The sequence below is a fragment of the Pipistrellus kuhlii genome, unplaced genomic scaffold (assembly GCF_014108245.1).
Source record: "Pipistrellus kuhlii isolate mPipKuh1 unplaced genomic scaffold, mPipKuh1.p scaffold_m20_p_26, whole genome shotgun sequence".
Lineage (NCBI taxonomy): Eukaryota > Metazoa > Chordata > Mammalia > Chiroptera > Vespertilionidae > Pipistrellus > Pipistrellus kuhlii.
This window is the reverse complement of record NW_023425525.1, coordinates 8,968,236-8,983,669: the sequence shown is the minus strand read 5'-3', so window position 1 is coordinate 8,983,669 and position 15,434 is coordinate 8,968,236. Positions and strand designations below refer to the sequence as shown.

At 42.0% G+C, this 15,434-nt stretch overlaps 1 protein-coding gene across 9 annotated transcripts in view; it reads left to right on the top strand.

Moving 5' to 3' along the window:
• The window catches only part of PDE1C (phosphodiesterase 1C), a 260,612-nt gene that overhangs the window by 215,793 nt on the left and 29,385 nt on the right, over positions 1-15,434 (top strand). For all 9 annotated transcript variants that reach the window (XM_036453783.2, XM_045587234.1, XM_036453787.2 and 6 more), the window contains 2 exons: positions 2,848-3,072; positions 7,048-7,125. In XM_036453783.2, the coding sequence (XP_036309676.1) occupies positions 2,848-3,072; positions 7,048-7,125 (303 nt within the window). The remainder of the gene's footprint in view (positions 1-2,847; positions 3,073-7,047; positions 7,126-15,434) is intronic.

The window sequence follows — 15,434 nt, the reverse complement described above, 5'->3', positions numbered from 1 at the left end:
TATCTGAATCCCAAGTTTGAATGAATTCTCTCCTGCCATGCCTCAGTTTCCCTCTCTGCACAATAAGAACAGTCATCTTTTTACTCACCTACGTTAGTGGTTAAGGAAACCACGATTTGTCAAGCGGCTAAGTCTTTTGGGGAAGGACATTATATTTGTCTACTTCTTGTACTTACTACGGTCTGGATTGCTGATGATGGAATATATACCAGCCAGGCTCATTGGAAGAGACTGTGGACGCACTGTGGACATTTATTTAGTCAACAAATGCTCCAGAAGCATCTGCTATGTGTCAGGTGCTGTACCAAGCACTGGGGATTCAGAGATGGAGGTGATGTTTGGCCCTTGTCCTCTGGGCACTGCAGAAGGATGAGAAGTGGATGGGCATTCTAGCAGGCCTCCTGCGCCCCGCAGTCTATAGAGAATGCCATCTCACCATCTTCTTCTGCAAGGCCGCTTTTTTACTCTTTAGTTGTACTTTTCTGTGGAAGTCAGAAGACATATTATACGATATCCTATAAAATAAAAGGCTAATATGCAAATCGACCAAACAACAGAATGACCAGTTGCTATGACGCACACTGACCACCAGGGGGCAGATGCTCAACACAGGAGCTGCCCCCGGTGGTCAGTGTGCTCCCACAGGGGGAGTGCTGCTCAGCCAGAAGCCCTGAGCCAGGTTCAGAGCTGGTGAGCATAGCAACAGTGGCAGGAGCCTCTCTGGCCTCCAAGGCAGTGCTAAACATGCCTGACTGCCAGCTCTGCCCACTCCCCGTGAGGGCTCCTGGACTGCAAGAGGGCACAGGCTAGGCTGAGAGACCCCCCCCCCCCCGCCCTCAGTGCATGAATTTCATGCACCGGGCCTCTAGTGTGCACATAATTGTGTTATTTTGTAAAGAAACCTTTCTTTACCTTGTCATTGTAAATTATAATGACATCCTGTCAGGAAAGGAGGATGTCATAAAATATTGAATGGCAATCATTTAAACTTTAAAGAAGTGCTTGTTAAATAGTGTATTGGAATCATCCAGAGAGCATTTACAAACCCTACTCTCACTCTTCATTTGTGTTGTCTGGGGTGAGTCCAGGGCATTGGTTTGGGTGGGGTGGATGGGTATCAATGAAGGGATGAATAAACATCTCATAATGTATCATGGAGAACATCTGAGCCAAGCAAATGTAAGGGCAGAAAATGTAAAAATAAAGCCGGAGTTTATAGACATCCACAAAGTCCAGTATCACAAAGCCCCAAGAACATGGACACCAGCACCAAATTTGGGATTTGTGCCCTTTAGCAGCTAAAACAAAGGGAAATATAATCATATGCATAACCCACCACTCTGGTGCCTATGAGATTAAAAGTAATCCTGTTGTCCATGAAAGTCAGCTTTTGTGGAAACCAAGACTAACCAAGGGAAATGAAGAGGTCCCCTGACAATGAGGTGTAGGACACTGTTAGCACATCTAGAGGGGGGAAAATCAGCAATGTTTTTCATAATGGAGGTGAAGGCACAGTCGGAGAGGCCTTGTGTGTGAAATAAATGCTAAGTCTCCAGGCCTCTACGGAGGAATGGTCTCTGTTAGGTGCCTTCCATGTATGTTATTGAATATTTCCTACAACCCAGCTCCACTTGGCGGCCTCCAAGGCCCTGTGTGGTCTCAACCCCTCATGTCCTTGGTTATTTGACCACATCATCTGTCACTAACCCTTCTCTCAATGGGCTTTAGCCACACTGGCTAACGCAGTGTCCCTTGAACAGAGCAAACTCATTCCTACTCCATGGCCTTACCTTTTTTATTTCCTTGGCCTAGAAAGCTATTTCCCATGATCATCCTTAATATTCCGTCAAATGCCAGCGTCTTCACTCTTTGGCTGGTCGTGTTCTATCACATTACTTACCATTTTTGCAAAACCCTTTTTGCCATCTGAAATTCTCTGTCTCTTAGTGGTTTGCTCACCTGTTAATGGTCTTCTCTGCTTGCTGCCATGTGACCAGCACCTAAAATGGTGTTTGGCACTGCAGCTGTTCAAGAAATATTAGTTGAATGAATAAGCCTCTTTTCATAAATATGTGACTAGATGCAGGTAGGCTATGTTTTTGTTTAAGTACAGAGCCAGAGCCTTTCACAGTCACCTGAATGGGAAAGCAGGCTGACACCCTCTCAGTTAAGGGGACACAGATAAGGACACCTGGCCCAACTAAGAGCCACCTCTCATCTGTGGACGGTTTGCAGACATGTTTTTGAAGACTTAATTAGCCTCTTCCTACTTTTAACGTTACAGTGACCTGAAACTGTATTATTCTAGTGGTGGGGACTTTTTACTTTGTTTAAACTCCAGGTTCCCAGCAAACCTACGAGAAACTCCATTTTTTTCCTGTGACCGTGGGAGATTTTGCGGCCTCTGAGCCTCAGTTCCATGTTGTAAAGTAGCGTTGTTTTGAGAATGAAAGGAAATGATTTTTGGAAAGCATTTAGCATCAAACCCTGCACAGGGGACACACTGATTAGAAGTTATTGATGGTAATACTATTATTAGTAATGCCAATTACAATATTGGTTTATTAATTATTATTATTATTATTATTACTTTCTCCCTGTCTCTTCTCCTAATCCATTGATTTCAGAAATTGCATAACATGACCTGATTTTATTTATTTCCTGAGTATCCATGCCAATCTCATTTGAATTAACTGAAAATAAACCCAAAACTCTCAGTGGCGCCTTCGGTCACCTGAGTGTATTATTGCCAGTGCCATACCAGGTTTTGTGCAAAGAGGCAACTCTCCTCATGGCGTGACCTCTTTCTGTCTTTCCAACGCCTTGCCCACCTTGCCGTGGACACAGAAGAGAAGGCCAAGAAGGAAGCCGAGGAGAAGGCTCGCCTGGCTGCGGAGGAAAAGCAGAAGGAGATGGAAGCCCAAAGCCAGGCAGAAGGCGCGGCCGGCCAGGCGGACAAAAACACACCCGGGGAAGCTCAGAGTCAAGTCAACGGAACGCGCCCCAACAAGAGCCACAACGCTCGTGGGAAAAACGCCAAAGAGAAGCTGTCAGGAGACAAGCAGCAGAACGGTGAGTGGAGTCAGTGGGGAAAGGCTCCTCTGGGGTGGGTGACAATATCACTGACATTTAATGAACGCTTACCATGTGCTGGACATTGCTGGTGAGATTTCATGTTCACAAAACCATTTACAAATCCTAACAACGCTGCGTGGGGCCTACATACATCCCTATTTTGCAGGTGAGGAAACAGATTCAGAGAGGTGAGACCGCTGGCTTAGGTCAAGCACCCCTGAGGCAGTAAGTTCAGGTCTGTGTGAGTCCAAATTCTGTGATCCACAGTCAGCAGGTTCCTACTGGCTGGTGCTGTCGGGGGGTGGGAGAGGGAGAGGAAGAAATAGAACTATTGAGACTCAGCCACTGTCCACAAACACCCTATAGTCAGCTTACTGCAGGCTAACACTCCCCTCTGTGAAGGACCAGGGAGTACATATTTTGGGGTTTGTAGGCCATGTGGGCTACATCGCAGCCACTCAGGGCTGCTGTTTTGGGGTGAAAGCAACCAACGGTAATTACATAAGCAGAGGAGCATGGCTGAGTTCCCATAAAACGTTATTTATGAAAGTGGAAATTTGAATTCTATATAGTTTTCCCACATCATGAAATAGTCTTCTTTTTCCACCTCAGTCATTTAAAACATGTAAAAACTGTTCTTAGTGTGTGGGCCATATGAAACCAGGGCAGGTTTGGTCCACAGGCCACAGTTTGCCAACCCCTGGTCTGGCCAGGGAGAGAAGCGAATGAGCACAGGCGTGCTGGTGACCAGGAGGGTTGTGCCATGGGAGGGGTACAACAAAGGCCCAGAGCGGGCAGAGGTGGCAGCAACTGCTCCGAAGGGGGCCAGAGGAGCAGAGCAGGAGCCTGAGTGTCCAGCGAGCCTGGGTGAATTTCACAGCTGTGCTAATGTCCCAAAGTAAGCAATTGTCTTCCATTTCCCCTAAAATCTAGGTGTGAAATGAGAGGTAGAAAAAGAAATCCGTTTAGAGGATAATCAGAAAGGCTAATGGAGGTTCGGGACTGAGTCGAAGCAGCCTAATTAAAATGATTTATAACCGCTCACAGCAACCATTACTCCATACACAACCCGTGGGAAATTACCCAATGGGTTTCCTTGAGGAACATCAGCAAACAAGCGCCAGTCACTTTCCCAGCGCCCCTCCTTGTGGCCGCCCAAGGTATTTTGGGGTGAGAACTGGAGGACCCTGGGTGAGTGGGGTTCCGGGGGGTTGGGGCCCCTAGGAGCAATTACAGGATCTGCTAAGTGCTGGTCTCCATCCAGGCACTTCCCCCTCAGCCTCCCCAGCCCCGACTGAGGGGAAGGCAGGCTGCCACGGGCTGCTGGCTAGCATCTGGCAAACTGAACTGCTCCTGCTGGCTTCTGGAAGGCATCCTGGTCTTGCTGCATCTGTGGGAAAAGCTCTGGTCCAGGGCAACCTGAAAGGCTCAGCGTAGAGTGCATTAAGGGTATGAAGGCTCAGTGAGTACCAAAAGGCCATTTTTTCTATAGGCAGTTAGTTTGACTACAAGGCTCAAGATCCTTGAGTCATCTCTGCCATCCTTAAAACAGGGATGAGCCAGCATATGGATTATTTCGTGGCACCTCCAAAGAAACTCGTCAGTTTTGACCATTGGTCATGATAGAGGGTGATGACCACATTCTTTACTTACACGCCTCCTGCTTGTGGCTTCCCTTCCCCTCCCTCCTTCCCTCCAGCCAGTACAACCTATTTCAGAATTAAGAGTGGGAAAATTTGGAGAGTTTATTGACTTCTAACATAGTTTAGGATTTGTCACATTTCATTAAAAGTACTTACTTTGTAGAAGATGTCAGGGTAAAAAATGGTCTTGCATTCTTATTAAAAAGCATTTATCAGTCTGAAGGTCAAAGGCATTTAGAAGTGGTACCATCAATAGGATCTTGAAGTCTAAAACTTGAGCTTCCTAGGAAAGTCCCAAAATACGGTAGTTGAGAGGCTGGCCTCTACAATCAGACCCATCTCTGATTATCATGGTAAGTAACTTTATTTATGGCATAACATGGAGATGATAGGGGTTTCACATAAATTCTTCACAGGTCGATTTAAGCAAACCCTCTTTGTGGAAAGATCAATCGGCCATTTGTTCAAAAACTGTCAGACAGATGGCTTAAACCAAGGCTGTGGTGGACAAGAGGGGCAGTTTCAGAGGGAGACCCACGTGGAAGGGCAGGGGCAGAGGTGGGGCCCAGTGAATGCATGAAGCCCAGGACTGACCTCTATGTAGACAGGTGGCTGCAGTGAAGGAAAAACTCAAGCTTGGAAAAACCTCCTCAATCATTTGGTGAGTTAGTTGTTCAGCAGATTGATCATTTAGTGAATTAAACATTGATGAATTTGCCTCCTGCCAGTAACAGCACCTTCATAATGGGTTGTTATAAGAATTTAATGAAGTGATGCACAATGCTTGGCACAAATAAAACAAAAAAGGTCAATATCTCTTGGGCCTGCTTGCTCCTTCCTGGTTGCATTTATTATTAGGATCCTTTTGCTTCAATAAGACCAGTATGTTAGTGGTAATGCATTGTTGGTTTTACACAGGCTAAAAAGAAAGCTACTATTAGACACTGGTAAGAAAAAGCATCCAATACTTGAGAGTAGTGCTGGGGGAAGGGGTGCCATGTTTTTTCAATGTATCACTGCATATTGTTGAATAGACTGCATGTGGGGTGGGGAGGTGGGGATGGAGTGGGGGGTGAGGGTACTTCTCTTAGGCAGGTGTCAGCAGCCTCTCTCTCTGAAGGGCTGGATAGTAAACAGTGCTGACTTTGTGCATCTCTGATACAACTGTTCAACTCCGCCACTGCAGCAAGAAAGCAGCCCTGAAATACATAAATGAAGGCATGGCCATGTTCCAATAAAACTTTATTTATGATACAAAAGCAGATAGCAGACTAGACATGGTCACGGGCCATAATTTGCTGACCCCTCCTCTAGGTGACTTTGTTGACTTTGTCATTTACTATTTGATTCAAGCCCAGGCCCTGTGAAGATAGATTTTGACTGGTAGAGGAGATGACCCCAAAGGTTAGGGTTTTATTGCCTTGTAGGACATAGTCAGTTTTGTCTCTAACCTAGCAATCTATTTTAACACATTTTACAAATACCTATAAATATCCAGTTCCTTAAATACTTCTGGAACCATCCTCACTATCTCCCTCATTCCCTCATAAATTTAAATATGTTTTGACGTTTTCATTCTACATTTGTGTGCTAGTGTTTCTTAACTTTTGCCAATTACATTTCGACAAGCTCCTTAATTAGAATGCTATTTATAGCTCTGTTTTAGAATAATAATAATTGTCATTGAATGATGTGTCAGATACCACATTCAGTACTTGAAATGCATTTGTCCATGCATTCATTATGCCTATAAAGTAGATGTTAATATTCCCATTTCACAGATAAGGACACGGAAGCACCTAAAAGTTAAAAAGCTATTCATTGACATCACTTACATTTAACCCAGGCTCTTCCTCACTCTACAGCCTAATAACAAAGTTGAACTGCCTTTCTTGAGGATAAACACCATTGCCTTTAGTACAACCCTGTTAAACAGGAACTTTCAATTAAAAAATATATTTATTTAGAGAGAGGGAGGAAGAGGGACAGAGAGAGAGAAACATCATCAATCAGTTGCCTCCTGACTGCCCCGCAATCCGGGCATATTCCCGGACCTGGAATCGAACCAGTGAATTCTTGTTTCCTGGGTCGATGCTCGTGGAGCAACACTGGCTGGGCAGAAACTTTAATTTTAATTTTCAGATCATAAACCAATATTTAGAACCTAATCTGTGGTCTAAAGGACATTTACATCCGACATGTACCCCCTCATGACTAAAATTATACTGTACCTTTTCTCTTTTTAAAAATCTTGACAGGTTTAAAGTTATTTCTAACTTCCTCCTTAGGTGTCTACATAATCTATTTTTGTTATGTTTATTACTTGCAGGTGACTTGAAAGATGGTAAAAATAAGGCTGACAAGAAGGATCAATCCACTGTCGGAAATGACTCAAAGAAAGCAGATGGTAAGGGCATAATTCTCATTACATTTTCCATAGATGTGCCATTTAATTCCAGTTTGTTAGAATTGAATAGTGGTTGTTATTAGATCCTTATCTCAGACCCTGAAAAAGCACTTCACCACATTTAAAGAGTACTATTATTCATTTTTCAATAGTTTATAAATTATTGTTGTATCTCTTCTCCTCCACCATCCTTTCTCCATCACACATGCATTCTATACCTTCTTTCACACTGCCATTTTCAATGTAAACTTTATAAAAAGTTGACTCTGGACTTGCTGATTATAATGGAATGGAATGTGAATCTTTGATCATGAACTGTGCAGTGAGAATGGGAAATGTTCCATATTTTCAGTTTTTGCATTTTTTTTGCCTTTAATTAGTTATTACTTTGGTTAAAAACAAACACAGAAATCTGTTCCGAGTGATCATTATGCCGGGAGGCCCACACATTGGAGAGCGACATAGCTGTAGAATCAGGACGACAACTCACCCCAGCTAGAAGCACTTCACAATGTTCTTCATGAGCACACCTTCCGCTTTCCACAACCAACACCCCACTCTTTCTAAACCCTGAGAATTCACATTATATCCCCCTCCAATCTTCGAACTATCAATTGGGAGACTTACTCTTGCTTTTTACACAAACTTTCTGTTCCAGTGGTAGCCCTTAACTTTATTGACTACATTAATAGAGATATGTGATAGCCACTGTTTGTGACTCTTAACAGATTGATTAAATTATCTTTAAATTGATCTATAGATTTCATGTAATCCTAATTAAAATCCTAGCAGACATTTTTTTTGTAGAAATTTACAAGCTGATTCTAAAATTAATATGGAAATGCAAAACACTCACAATAGACAAAGCAACTTGCAAAAGAAAGGAAAAGTTGGCCTGATTTCAAGACTGATACAGCTATAGTAATCAAGACAGTGGGGTATTAGCATGGAGACAGACAAATGGATCAATAGAGAGTCCAGAAATAGATTCACATGTATATGGACATCTTATTTTTGACAAAGGACATTCCATTGAGAAACTCATCAATGAACGGTAATGAAGTAGCTAGATATCCATTCACAAAATGATGAACTATCTATACTTCTCATCAGATACAAACATTAATTAATACTTAAACATTAATGAAGTAGATTATTAACTGAAAATGATCATAAAATTTTAAAATGTGAAACTATAAAACTTCTAGTTAGGAACCCCAGAGAAACTCTCTGTGGTCTCAGGTTAGGCAAAGATTTCTTATGCAGGACGATGAAACTACAAACCATGAAAGAACAAATTGACAAATCATACTTTATCAAAATTACAGACTTCTACAACTTCAAAAGCATCATTAGGAGAATGAAAAGACAGCCCACAGAGCGAGGGAGAATAACTTCAAAAGAACATTTGATTTCTTCTTAGATTCAGGATGCAAGTCAATCTCAATAGCCAATAAAAAGGAAACAACTCAAGTAAAAACATGCAAGAGATTTAAACAAACAGCGAGCAAGCAGGCACATTAAAAGATCATTGAAATCATCAGGGAAATGCAAATTGAAAGCCAAATTAAAAAACCATATGGAGAGAAAAACAAAACAAAACGAAGCTTACATGTGAGGAGAAGGTTTTACACTTGTATACTATATTCATGTAATGATCTCTGAGTTTTCTACTTCACTGTGTCTGTCAGGATACAACTTGATCAGCTCCTTACCTCATTGAGGAAATGGCATTCCTTGTAGCCACTCTTTCTATTTCTTAAGTTGCTTATGTTCTCCTCTTTAAGGTCTCAGTACAGGAGAAATGGAAGAGGCAGTAGAGCCAATATTCTCATTAGCTTGTGTAGAGCAACTAATTGTGATTTAAAAGTTCGTTGTGTACATTAGAGGGTTTTGCCTGTGCTTTGATCCTTCACAATACTGACGTCTCATGACCTTGACTTGAGGGCTCACAAGAGTCACCTAAAAAATAAGAATGTGTTTTTCCTGTTTTCCTTCTAGCTGATCCCTATCAAGTTAGTCTGAAATGTAATAAATGAATGGAATGAATGACTTGGGAATTTTTTTTAGATGTCTTTTGTTCTATATAATGATGTAGTAAGTTATTAATTAAAAAAATAGTGGAAGGATATAGTCTGGACCTTTACACTTGAGATGTAAAAAATAATGTAATTTTTTAACTAAACTTGAGAAATTTTTGTCCTTTGCCTCAGGGGCAGAGCATCATGACTTGCTCTGCTGTGGAGTTGATGGTGAGAAATAGATGGGACCAGTATAGACCGGGAGGCAGGCCCTGCTCCGCAAATCCTGGGGGAAACAGTCAAGCAGCAGGGTGCAGGAGAACTGAGACACATGTCTCTCTGTACAACTTAGGCTCAAGTCCAGAGACTTGAAAAGCAACAGATGTACATTTACTGCTATTCAGGAGGCACGCATTTGTGGAGGCCACCATCAATTTCTGTATTTACTTAGACACCTGTATACCAGTATTCTCATCTTAGGGAATCATACCTACCTCATTCTTTCTTCCAAATATTTCTCCTCCCCCCCCTCCCCTGCCATTCTACTCAGGACAGTGGCATCAGGCTGTCCTTTTACACCAGAATAAAGAACTGCCTTATTTAAACCCATCAAAACCTTGGCTTGTAGTTGCTGTCTGCTTTCATCACAATATTGTTCCAATCAATGCTATGTCTTCCCACAGGGCTTCTCGTTACCACTTGTAGCTGATGTTGGCTGTGTACTTGTCCATGCAGAACATAGAAACACTTGAACACACCCATTCTTCTTCAGCACACTCCTATTTGAATCAATCCCATATAGACATGGGGATGTTACAGGGCATTCTTTATTCATTTAACATTTTTCCCAAAATTTTGAAAGATTTATTTATAAGCAATTGTCAATATGATTTTAGTCAGACCTATTGGGTTCACAAAATCTTTATAGAGGATAGTGGTCTTATTGACCATCTTTGTTCGAACTTGTTCCCCAATTTATGTTGCATAAGGCATACATAAGACAGAATAGACGAAATTGTGGAATCTGGAGAATTCTTGACAGGAATTTTGAAGTGAATTCTACTTTGTGGTTTTCCATTTTGTTCTGCATGTAAGAATTATCTTGTCTGGGAAACATGAAATTCCTTCATCTGGGAGCACTCAAAACATATGTGATAATTAATATAAAGAGAGGCCTGCTTAGAAAGTAGGGTGCTACACATTGGCAGACAGAGGAATTCCACATTGATAGTAAATGGAGAGTTGATTATGTTGCAGAAGACTTGTTGACACAAAAAGGAATACTTATGACCAATGCCTGGCAGTGACTGCCCATTCACTGACGTCCAATGTGGCCATGTATACTCTAATACTCGTGTCAACTGGCCAGTCAGTGGCTTCTTTCTTCCTGAAGGAAATCCTATCAGAAGGTTGCTTGTCAAACTGAGAATATGAGGGGCATTAGTTGATGAATTTGTTACTTCCCGGTAGAATACCCTGATACATCTGCCTCCACCATTGGGTTAGACCTGCCGAGAAGGATGGGAGGGAACCATCTTGCATGCCTTATATCCTGAGTATAGGTTCCTTCATTGTACCTCTTTTTCTGATCTCCTTTTTTACCACAATTTCAGCCATGAGATTTGTTGATATTTTAGAGTAGATCATCAGTCTTGTTTACTTTTTTAGTCATCTTTGATTGCATTTCTGGACTTCAATCTTGAGAAGACTTACTTGTTTTTAAGGCAGATGATCTCAAAGTATTTCTTTCTTCCCTCACCCCCACCATAACCTACACCCAAACTTTACACCCAGCTTATGGCCAGACCATGAACTTGGTGGGTAAAATAGGCCAAGGATGGTGGACACTGGGACCACCCTGTGTTTTTCTCTCACACCCAAGACAAAGCTACTACAAAAATAATCTTGAATAATTTCTAACTTACTTTTTAAAAAGATCTATGAAACATCAGTGCTTAACTGATTTTAAATCAATCAGTGATTGATTTACAGTAAATCTCTCTGTTCATCATGCTACTAACATCAACATCTGCTGCCCTAAGGTAGTTTCTACAGATAGTTAATCCCATCCTCTCAGAGGATAACATTATTTCTTAGACCTGGGAAGATACCTTAGTATAGCCTTCTGTGTACTGACAAAAATAGGCCTACTTAACGGAGGAATTGCCCTCCACACGAGAAACCAGGATCCTTTTGGGTTATTTTCTAGGAGTGTACAGGAGCCGAACATCTGGAATGCCCCAGGTCCCAATTAAGAGTATTCATCATAAGCACACGTATTCTGATTTATATCGTATTTCCCTTAGCCATTGGTCCACGAAAAATCCGGTGACCTACTTCCTTAACAAATTCATATGGAGCATTAACAATGCATTAACAATACTGTGGCTTAGCAAGAAGAGCTATAAAATGTTTGTTTATTTTCTCAAGTATGGTGAAAGCCTAAGTGTCTGAACCCTCACTTCGATGCCCATCAAAGGAAAATGGGAAACAGTAAATGGCCTAGGCAGTGTTTCCCAAAGTGTGGTACGCATACCCCCAGGGGTACGGGAAGAGTTTGGTGGGGTAATGCATTGCACCGGAGTTTGGTGGGGATATGCACTGCACCGTGCTTAGCTGTGCCCAATTCTACGTTCTCATGAGTACAAGGGGTACTCAGCATTATAAAAATTATAGAAGGGGTACACATATGTCAAAAGTTTGGGAAACACTGGCCTAGGGAATTGCATCATTACTTTCAGAAGCCTGTTATTTTCACGCCCCTGGGTAAGAGAATTCTAAAAGGTCTTGCTGCTTAAAATTTTTGGTTGATATGCTTCAGTGTCATTTTCTAGATAACCTCAGAAGCTGTGCTGCTGGTTGACCCAACGATAGGAGTTATTGTGAGTGCAGCAATGCTGAAACCCAATATAATAGCTTTTGGGAAATGGATTTGGAGGAAAACTATTAACCAATACTTGAGATGTGGGTGGGAAGAGGTCAAACAGAGGTGAATTAAAAAATCTCCTCATTCCTTTTTTCTATGGACTTGTACTCTCGAGAGCTTGGAAGCACAAACCCTGTTGCTTACACATGGTTCTAGCATTGGTGACTCCCAGTGGGTCAGAACAGCTAGAAAAACCTTTTGGTTACAAACATCTGTTCAAACCAATGCTTCTTTTATATAGTTGTAGGTACAGTGCTTTCCAAGGAAGGTATAAAATAGACATCCTCGTGTTGGATTATAAAGGAACAAGGTGACATGCAACTACTATTATTCTCCTGTACATTTTTTTGGTATCAAAACAGCAGCTTTTAAAGTATGTGTGTATGAGATATGTGTGTGTGTGTGTGTGTGTGTACAAATACACATATATAATATGCATGTGTTTGTATGTATATTATATGATCTAAGGTTGATGAGTTTTTAAAATTAAATTGTGTTATACTAAAGAAAACTGCTAAAGTCAATCCGTTTAACAGCTGTTTTAGAATCCAGTCTCTTACCAAAAAACTACATAGTAGAAATGTCAAATAAAAGTATGTGCTCTTTCTTAATGACAAAATTAATCTTTTAAAACAATTTCCATTGCAATTACTGGTATATAGCTTTCAGTGGTTCACTCTATCTTCCAGACATTTTGTTACACTCTTAATGTGCAATTGTATTTTTAAAGGAACCAGTTTGACGGAGAGAATTACAATTTGGAACTATTGGGGAGAATGTGATTTTTTTTTTTCCTTAATATCAATGTTCAGGATTAAAAAATAACTTCTTAGTATTCATGTAATAAGTATCTGTTTTCTCCCTAGAAAAATCACATTTTTTGTCAGATTCTATGCAAGGGATTGGAGAAAACACAAGTAGCAGTACATTTACCAAAGATGCTCTATGAACATTATGAAAAATTCTTTAAAATAATAGCTGCCCTGAGATAAAATATGTGGCAGAGCCAGGAGCCATTGATGTCTCCATTGTTAGTGCCATTTCTCATCTCGACACCCACATGCCAGTAGAGCTGTTAAAAATGCAATATCAAGTGGGTAATGAAGCTTCCCCCCCCCCCCCGCAGTATTTATTCTCCACCCCAGGGCAGCCTGGTCTCCCAGTGATGACAGCTGTGTTTTATGAGCATTAGCCCTCTACAGTATGCACTATTCTTATTCTACACCCTGGAGCCACAGTGAGAAACATGAGAAAAAGGTGTTGTTTTCTTTAGTTCATTCATTTTAAATCTTTTATTGCTTTTCCTGAACTAATTCAATTGAATAAACCATGAAGAGAGCAGTCAGAATGTCTCAGGTCTAGAATCCCAGCCTCACCTAACTTCCTCTGAAGGACGTCCTTAGAGTTTCTGGCCTCTGGCTTCTTGTTGGCTCCCCACATGGGGGGTTCAGAGCCTGACCAGACACAGAGCTCTGTGCAGACTGCTTTCCCTCACTTGAGCCAGAGGAGGGGTGGGAGCTGCTGATGCCTGACTTTTCATACCTCTTAAGCGTGGGCCAAGCCTTGGGCAACTGGAAAGTTGAGTGCTGTAATGATTTCCTTAGGAATTAAAGCACCAGGTGTTCAATGCAGAGAGTGGTAGCAGTAAAATACTTTGGACAGTGGGGGCACCGAAGAGCAGGGACAGTTATTCACAGATTTTTAAGAATAAATATTTTTATTTTTCAGTTATATTTGACGTACAATATTATATTAGTTTCATGTGTTCAACCTAGTTATTAGACATTTATATAACTTAGAGGAGGCCTGGTGCATGAAAATTCATGCACTGGAGGGGGGGTGTCCCCTCAGCCTGGCCTGTCCCCTCTCATAGACTGTGAGCCCTCAGGGGTGGGAGGTGACCTGGTGGTCAGGGGAAAGTGATGCTTCCATCACATCTCTGTTGCTGCCACTGTCAATAGTGCCTTTGCTGGCCTTGGTTACCTGAGCCTCAGGTGACCCTGGGTGGCTCAGCAGCTGCCATCCTAGGTTTGCCTGCACCTCAGGAGTTGGCTGGGCAGCCACTATCTGAGGCTTGCCTGTGCCTTGGGCCAGCCCTGGGTGGCTGGGCAGCCACCATCCGAGGCTTGGCTGTGCCTTGGCCATCGGCTGGGCAGCCGCCATCCAAGGCTTGCCTGTGCCTTGGGCTGTCCCTGGGTGGCTGGGGGTCTAAGGGGATTTGGGGACTCCGGAGGTAGGCGCATGGTATAGCTGGACCCACCTGGCAGTGGGCTGGGCCTTGCCATGCACCTGCTGCCACTGTGGGGCTGAGGGGACTGGGCACCACCATCTTGTGACTGTGAGCACTGCCATCTTTGAGGGCGTACAGTCAATTAGCATATTCCCTTCTTATTGGCTGTGGGGCACCACCATCTTTGTGAGGGTGTGATGGTCAATTAGCATATTCACTCTTTATTAGATAGGATGATATGATCACCCTGATAAATATAGTGCCCATCTGATACCATATGTAGTTATCACAGTTTTATTGACTATGTTCCCTCTGCTGTATTTTACATCCCATGACTCTTCCGTGACTACCAATTTGTACTTCTTAATCCCTTCACCTTTTTCACCCACTCCTCAAACCCCTCCCATCTGGCAACCGTCAGAATTTTCTCTGTATCTCTGAGTCTGTTTCTGTTCTGCGTGTTCATTTTGTTTTAGATTCCACCTACATATAAGTGAAATCATCTGGCATTTGTCTTTCTCTGTCTGACTTATTTCACTTAACAAAATACCATCTAGGCTCATCCCTGTTGTTGCAGACAACAAGATTTCATTCCTTTTTATGGCTGCCTTATATTCCATTATTTATATACACTACTTCTTAATCCATTCTTCTACTAATGGGTAGGTTACTTCCGTATCTTGGCTATTGTAAATAATGATGCAATGAACATATGGATATATGTCTTTTCAATTTAGTGTTTTAGGTTTCTTTAGATAAATACCCAGAAGTGGAATTGCTGGGTATTCACTTATTATTATTATTATTAAAATATATTTTATTGATTTGTACAGAGAGGAAGGGAGAGAGAGATAGTTAGAAACATCGATGAGAAAGTCATCGATCAGCTGCCTCTTGCACACTCCCTACTGGGGATATGCCTGCAACCAAGGTACATGCGCTTGACCGGAATCGAACCCGGGACCCTTCAGTCCCCAAGCCGACGCTCTGTCCATTGAGCCAAACCGGTTTTGGCTATTCACATATTTTAAGTGTGAAAAGAAAGACCATGCTGTGTAAAGGAAGAGAGAAGGCAGAAAAAATTAGAGAATAAAAGGTTGACATCATCATTTTTCTCAGTGATAGCACGCAT